This window comes from Portunus trituberculatus, chromosome 35, assembly GCF_017591435.1.
Source record: "Portunus trituberculatus isolate SZX2019 chromosome 35, ASM1759143v1, whole genome shotgun sequence".
Classification (NCBI taxonomy): Eukaryota; Metazoa; Arthropoda; class Malacostraca; order Decapoda; family Portunidae; genus Portunus; species Portunus trituberculatus.
In genome coordinates this window covers 11,217,570-11,225,925 of record NC_059289.1, presented here as the reverse complement: position 1 = coordinate 11,225,925, position 8,356 = coordinate 11,217,570, and the positions used below count along the sequence as shown (strand labels likewise).

The following is an 8,356-nucleotide window of genomic DNA, read 5'->3' as shown; positions in this document are numbered from 1 at the left end:
CCCCCCTCTCGTTACTCACCACCACTAAGACAAACCACCACTACTGAGATAACCACCACCACCACCTCTAGCACACGTGCAATCCCACTCGCAGCGTCGCCTCCGTTCCGCCCGCCACCACCTCTCACAGACCACTGCCACACTGCCCTCTCTCACTCTGGAGTCTGGCCTTGTGCTCTCCCCCGCTCTCTCTTGCAGGCCCCCATTCTCACCGCTGCCTCCTTCATTCCTCATTTGCCGTTGCTTCATCCCTTTCACTCCCTCGTCTCCTCTTTCATCTATATCCCTGTTATGACCTTCACCATCCTTACCTTAACACATTCACGTTCAGCACTGGTCAGACTTTATGTAAATTGTGATGAGCAGTTCTAGTCCTCATCTTATAGGAAGGTTATAGATCTATTAGGTTAATTATAAATGAGAAAGATTGAAAAGATACCAGGGAGGAGAAGTATTGCTTAAGAAAAAGGAGTTTAAAGCTTTTGGATTATTATTCGTTAGAGAAGTGTGAATTGAGCTGATCAGATGGAACTTTTAAGTGGTGTAGGTTATAGCAATAGTAACGTAAGTGTCAGGACAAGAAATAATGGTTCAAGCTTGATAAGTTGGATTTTGAAAATGAATATGAGTCAATTTAAGAACATAAGAACATAAGATAAGAGGGAATCTGCAAGAGGCTGTCAGGCCTACACGTGGCAGTCCCTGTATGAGCAGACCACCTAATTCCATCTAACATCCCCATCCATAAATTTATCTAATCTTTTGTTTTCAAATAGATATTTACATAATGAATGGAATAGACTTAATAATCAGGCTGTTATTACCAAATCATTGGGAAGTTTGCAATGAAATTGGACAATCTTATGGATGAGGATGATGTTGGAAATAGGAAGGTTTGTTTCATGCAGGGTCTGTCTGCTACGTGTAGATTTGAGGAATTCTCGCAGCTTCCCTTATTTTCTTATACTCTAAACCTTCCAGTTCCTTCACCATGTCACTACCACCACCCACCTTACCCTCTGTGTCTCTTGCTTAACTTCTTTCACCACCATCGCTTTTCTTACCATTGCCTTTCTTTCTCGCCATTAAGTTTTCTACCTTTATCACAGTAATCTTTCTCTCTCTCTTCCCTTTTTTTACACCACTACAACTACGATCACCATGACCTCTCACTTTTATTCCCTATTGTTGGTACTGCATTGTAAACTTGGATGTTTTCTACTTCCAGCGATGTCTTGCAATGATATCGCAACGTTCATCAAACTTGACGGCAAAGCCTACACAGTGTACCGCTGCTGCTGCTGCTGTTGCTGTTGCTACGGTGAAACGGAGCCCCGATCCTGTTGGTCTTCTAGAGGCAGGGATGATCACTTGTACAGTGAGTGCGGCATTCCCTGGCCGAGTTGGATCAACTAAGTAAAATGGCAAATCTTGTTTTATTGTTTTAAGAAAGAGAATGTTAACATAATATAATTAGACATGGCCAAGTGTACCTATAGTGACGTAAATACTAAGTAACTGTGGATGGGAGATGTGAAGATAAGAAGAAAAACACCATGTTGCATATCTAGTTTCACAAGCAAATACCTTAAAATAAAAAAAAAGACAGAGGAAAAGCGCCATGAAATGAGGAAACAACTGGAAATATGATCAAGAAAAAAAAAAAAACATAAATAGCGCTCTTTCATAACGTGGCTAAGACAGCTTAGTGCGAGGCAGTGAAAGTCATAGTGAAGATTAGCAGTACGTTACCCTCATGTGCATGCTTCTTTGACGCGCATTTGAGGATCGGTATCTCTCACGGGCAGGGATGAGACGTTGCAATGAAGCTGACGGCAGACTTGAGACGGTGACGATGACGTTGGCACTCCCAGTTTGTCTTCGTACTTGTGACCTGGTGACTAAGTCCGCTCAAAAAATATAATTAAAACGGCCTTAGTGATGGCACCCTTTCTACCATGCCACTGCTTACAACTCATGCGTAGGCACATTTCCACAGCTGCAGTAACTGGTGGGCCTACGAGGACAGTGTGGAGAGCCTGGTTGGATGGCATGAGCCGTGTTACTCCTCCAACTCGTCGGTGAGGGACTTACCGCGACGCATGGCGCTGTACTCCTCGATCACCAGATTGTAATCAACAGCTGACTGGGACCTCTGCAATAACGCTTTGGTAGTGGTAGATTCACCATGCATCAGCTTGAAGGGTAGCTCGATGCTCAAGTCTCCACCAAGGGAACCGCAGTTGAGCTTCACTCGAAGGGCGTAGGATACAATAATGCCCAGGATGTCACTGAGGGCAGCGGCAGCAGACATCATGGTGGAGGAGGCCAGACTGGCGTCCTCGTCCTGTGAGTTACCCTCGAGGGCGACGCCATGGGCCCTTAATGGCAGTGGCGTGAGCACGATGGTCTTGGAGAAGCGAGAGTTTGGGATCACAGGACACCCTTCGTAGGTCTCTATGGAAGCCACCACGGAGCTGAAGCTAGTGTTGGTCATGGTGACCTCGACATGCTGCACCACCTGCATCCCCAGGCTCTTCACTGTCTTCTTCGCGGTGTTGTCAATTTTAACCTGAGCCTCCATCGGCTGACCGTGGAAACACAAGTCTTGCTGAAGCTGCAATTCTAGCGTGATCTTGCCTGTGGGGAGAGTGAATGTTCTGGTCACACACGCTACAGGTGGCTGAGCGAGGGACTTGGCCGGGGAGAACTGCACTTTGCGCACAGGGAAAATGACGGCTGCACGCCTCAACGGGGATTCCTCGGGGTGCTCAGCCACATACAGTGCCAGCTCGTACGTTACGCCGAGCTTCCTGCTCTGAAAGTGAGAGGGAACCAAACGTTATTGAACATAGCACGGAATAAGTGATGTACATATGTTCGTAGGTCTGATACATTGTGAAGATACATTTAACAAAATAGATGGTAAACAGTCTTTTGGCTTCAAGTAAGAACTAATACTTAAAGACAGAGCTACACATTTACCTTATATAGCATCAAATTCAATAGGCCTCTACTTATAGTGTGCCCATTAGGCTCAGCTGCTAACGCACACGCACACACACACATACACAAAAATGAATAGATAAAAATGAATAAAATTTAAAAAATTAAAAGATAAATAACTAAATAAATAAACTGTTAAGGATAGAGTAAGAACTATTCTGTACTCGCGGCTACGTCAGCTGAGGAAGTCTTGCAAAGTTTTGCCTTTATCTTGTCAAGGGGAAATCTTACTTTAGCAGCTTGAGAGGTCACGGAAGTACTAGACTACTCATAAAAGCAACAGCAGATACGCTAACATTATCTAGGACGTGTTGAGGGAGGGTAATGAGAGACACACTCACTGAGCTCTCATGCTCAGGATCCAAGGTAACAGAGGCCGGAGCGTGGGCAGGCAGTTGGATACAAAAGGGCCGCGCATCATCGCCCAGCTTGCTCATAACACACTCCACAACATCTGAGACCTCCTGCTTTGCCGCCACCACCTCGCTTTTCACTAGCTCCAGTTCCTTGCTGAAATGCTGTCCAATCACTTCATCCTCCTCCCGTCCATAACGGTACGTAACCGTCACGCGGGCAAACACCTTCCTGTCCTTGAGGTATTCCTTGTCCACCACCACCACGCCGTCCACTGGCGAGGTGTGGCTGATGTGATCCACGAAGTCCCGCCGACTCAAGTACGCGGTGACCTTGCCTGCCGGAAGCCAGTGTGGGGATCATCCTAGCCACGACAGGCACATTCTTCCTTTGTCACGTATACCATCACACTCCCCTTAACTCCTTCAGTACTGGGATGCATTTTTATCTTGAGTTTTGGGTGTGATTAGACGATTTCTATTGACATTAGGAAGGGTCTATGGAGGTCAAAAGATTAATGGCCAGAGTCTTCACTATTGCAATCCCCACATAAGTTTCTGAAGGTGAATAAAATCGCCAAATAGTAACCAGAATGAATATGGAAGCGCGACATGGTACTGAAGGAGTTAAGAGCACCACCACCACCACGACCACCACCACCAACAACAACAACGCCACCTTCCTCCAAACGCTTCCTCCTTCCACAGACACACGAGCAAAACTCACTAAATGCTTATAGCAAAGTCTATGAAAGTTATAGTGACATTACTACTGTTATTGTTATTATTATTGTTACATTGTTATCATTGTTATTTTATCATTATTATTATTACTATTACTATTACTATTATTATTATTATTATTATTATTATTATTATTATTATTATTATTATTATTATTAGTATTAGCAGAGTATTAGCAGAGAGAGAGAGAGAGAGAGAGAGAGAGAGAGAGAGAGAGGTGGTGCGAGTGGTGTAAGGGAAATAGCAGCAGACAGGCAGAGGGGAAAACAGACGGACAGACAGATAAACCATACACATATCCACAAACATATGCACGCAATAATTACTTGCATACAGACAGACTAACTATACAGAAATACATGAACACATACAGACAAATAGACGGACATTAAACACACACACACACACACACACACACACACACACACACACACACACACACACACACACACACACAGAGAGAGAGAGAGAGAGAGAGAGAGAGAGAGAGAGAGAGAGAGAATGGGGTGGGGATGTGGAGATAAGTGGGTTGATACGGAAGAGTGATGGGTGACAGTGTGATTGTGGTGGACAGAAGGCGGCGGAGGGGCGGTGGGGAAGGAGGGGGACAGCCACTCACCATTAGCTGAGGTTTTCTTGAACACCCTTACGGAGCTCACCATGACGGCGGCGCGGGAAGACACAGACTGTTCCTACACTGGTGTCAACCCCGCAGCCTTACTGTGCATGCCACTCTATTTACCAATCCTGTTAAGCGAAGCCACATCAGGGATTGGCACACCATAAAGTGAGACATTTCCTGCACCTTTTCACGTCTCTCCAGTTGTCCCGTTCATCGCTACTTCGCATCATTCTTCCTGTTGGTTTTCCCCGTTTAACTCTTTCCGTACTGGGACTCATTTTTACCACGAGTTTTGGTTGTGATTAGACGATTTTATTGATATTAGAAAGCGTCTATGGAGGTCAGGAGATTAATACACAAAGTCTTCACTCTTTTAATTCCCCCAACATAATTTTCTAAAATTGTGTATAATCGCCAAATAGTAAGCAGAATAAATAAGAAAACACGTCATGGTACTGAAGGGGTTAAAATATATACTTCACCTTACCTCATGTAGTGTAGCCTAAAGCAATTCAAATTGATTTCACTGGAGTTACAAGAATCTAGGAGACAATTAACGCCAACATTTCCAAGTTACACTCATGTTTGACCCCTTTAGTACTGGGACGCATGTCTACCATAACTTTTGGATATGATTTGATGATTTTATTTATGGAAGTCGGAAGATTAATGGCCAGTCCTCACCAATGTAATCTCCACATGGGTTTCTGAAGCTGTATAAGATCAGCAAATGGTAAGCAGAATAGATATGAAAACGTGTCATGGTACTGTAGGCGTTAATATCAATCTTTGTGAACATGGAGGAATAAAAAAATAAATAGAATCAATTGAATAATGGTAGTAGATATCAGTGACGCCATCAATATGAATTCTTCCACCATCACTTTTCCCACTGTAAGACAAGAATTCTTAGTAATCTCACCTAAAGGAATCGAATATCTTGATCGAGCTTAATCTAATCTAACTTCCACAGTACATTACGTTATCAATAATTACCAAACACTACTAGATGTACAAAACACGTTCTTTATCTTTCTTTTCGTTGTATTAAATTGTCAGTATGATTTGTGTTAGATTAGTTTATTGTAGCAAAATTTAGAAATATCGACAGATGATTTCAAAAACATCACAATAATGATCTATAAATCTATAACGTGGTTTGAAATTTCTCACATTCCCTTAAAACTCATATTATTATTTTGCCTTCCCTACTTTTGTTAACCATCGTTGTCATCATCAGCATCACCATCATCATCGTCATCACCATCATCATCATCATCATCATCATCGTCAGCATCACCATCATCATCGTCATCACCATCATCATTATCATCATCATCGTCAGCATTCTCATAGTCATCATCATCGTCAACATCCTCATTATCGTCAGTTCCTAAAATTTTAATTCAAGACAAAGATCGTTCCCAACCATCACTTGTGTCTGTCCGGCGTTCATCCCGCCCTATCACCCATCCTTCGCTGGAATCCCTACTCCCTTACTCCATGCATACCCGCTCCCCGCTCCCTCTCATTCTCTGCACACCTACGCAGAGAGAGAACGAAGAGCTGAAAAAGATCGATATGAATACCATGATCAAGGCTGTTCTTCATCATTGATAAAGAATCATTCCAATCTCATCGTCTAGGCGAGGGACAGACAAGAGGAGGACGAGGAGATAGGAATCAGTGTAAGGAATCTGTGAATGGTCACGCGTCGCTATTGCACAACTCCTCGAGTGCCAACACCTTGCTCAACAATGACTTTTTCCTCGTATTTACGTAGGAGAAGACGAAACGCTGGAAAAGCAAGATTTGATTAAAACTTTTCCTTTTTGTCAATGTTACTCGCGCGTGGAAAGAAAAAAGGGAGAGTGGGGTACACCAGGACGAATGTGGGACATGCTGCCTTTCTCTAAAATGGCGAAATTGCAAGGAGGAAAAATGAATAGTAATTTCTTATATATATATATATATATATATATATATATATATATATATATATATATATATATATATATATATATTGATTTTTTTTCGGAAACGTTTTCCCACAGATATCTACATTTTCCCAGCATGTCATATTCATGTAGTAGGGAACAAAACCTCACCTCGTTGAAAAAAAAAAATAAAAAATTAGCATATCATCTCAATAGGCGATATGAAGTCCATGGTATTTACAGAACAATTCACTCACTTCATAATTTGCCACCTTACTTGCTTTACTGAAGACAGTAATGCTAACCACAATAACAACAATTAACAACAACAACAACAACAACAACAACAACAACAATGACAAAAAAAAAAAAAGCAGCAGCAGCAGCAGCAGTAGCCACAGTAAGGTCAATAAGTGCATGTGTCTGATACATTCATCATGAACACTAATACCATTTCAGTCTCAAGAGAGGAAAATAACGGGGAGAGCTGACCCCAATATCCCTTCCCTTCCTGCTCCACCCCAATATATTGAAAAGGTATGATCATGTCAGTCTTCACACCGCTGCTGCTGCCACGACGATTCCTCCTCCTCAATCACTGCGGTGAGGCAAAACATCCATGGGTGAGAAAATCAAAACGGAAGGGATAATGATAAAGCAGTCAACACGAAGAAAAAGCAGCAGACATTAATTTCTTTAGCCCATATTTTTCATATTTATCAGCTCCACATTGTATATTTGTAGAAAAATTAGATAGAAATTTAGCCTCCTAACACTTGTAGGTATTCTATGTTAACAGTTCAGCAGTGAAGAAATGCATTTGTTACTCATAGAAATATAGAAGGTGTAGGTTTTCTTTTACAAACAGAGATTTTCTTTGACATATAGTGAAAGGGGTATCTTAATTATACAAACCACATGATCACTGTTAATAAAACCGTCTCGTAGCAGTTCTTTATGCTGCTAAACTCAGACATCAAAGCTATATTTAATGAAAAAATTAAGATAACTATTAGAGAGAGAGAGAGAGAGAGAGAGAGAGCATAAGGTCATTCAAACCTCACACAAATCAGGTTGTGAAGTTGGAAAAGGAATTACAATAAAACGAGTGCTATTAAGATTTAGTAATAATGGCATTATTATCATAATTATAATAATAATTATTATCATTATTATTATTATCAGTAGTAGTAGTAGTAGTAGTAGTAGTAGTAGTAGTAGTAGTAGTAGTAGTAGTAGTAGTAGTAGTAGTAGTAGTAAGTAGTAGTAGTAGTAGTAGTAGTAGTAGTAGTAGTAGTAGTAGTAGTAGTAGTAGTAGTAGTAGTAGTAGTAGTAATAATAATAATAATAATAATAATAATAATAATAATAATAATAATAATAATAATAATAATAATAATAATAATAATAATAATAATAATAATAATAATAATAATAATAATAATAATAATAATAATAATAATAATAATAATAATAATAATAATAATAATAATAATAATAATAATAATAATAATAATAATAATAATAATAATAATAATAATAATAATAATAATAATAATAATAATAATAATAATAATAATAATAATAATAATAATAATAATAATAATAATAATAATAATAATAATAATAATAATAATAATAATAATAATAATAATAATAATAATAATAATAATAATAATAATAATAATAATAAT

The 8,356-nt window shown here is 40.0% G+C and overlaps 2 protein-coding genes across 2 annotated transcripts in view; both read right to left on the bottom strand.

Annotated features, from left to right (window-relative positions):
• The window catches only part of LOC123513234, an 11,661-nt gene extending 10,370 nt beyond the window's left edge, over positions 1-1,291 (bottom strand). Inside the window, exon 1 of the mRNA XM_045270305.1 lies at positions 20-1,291. The gene's annotated coding sequence lies outside the window, so the exon portion shown is untranslated. The remainder of the gene's footprint in view (positions 1-19) is intronic.
• A 133-nt stretch (positions 1,292-1,424) lies between these two features.
• Positions 1,425-4,872, bottom strand: LOC123513233 (arrestin homolog). Its single transcript, XM_045270304.1, has 3 exons — positions 4,723-4,872; positions 3,348-3,697; positions 1,425-2,818 (listed from the first exon to the last, which is right to left on the bottom strand). The coding sequence occupies exons 1-3, from the start codon at positions 4,763-4,765 to the stop codon at positions 2,063-2,065; spliced, it is 1,149 nt and encodes a 382-aa protein (XP_045126239.1). The 5' UTR covers positions 4,766-4,872; the 3' UTR covers positions 1,425-2,062.
• Between the last annotated feature and the right edge of the window lie 3,484 nt (positions 4,873-8,356).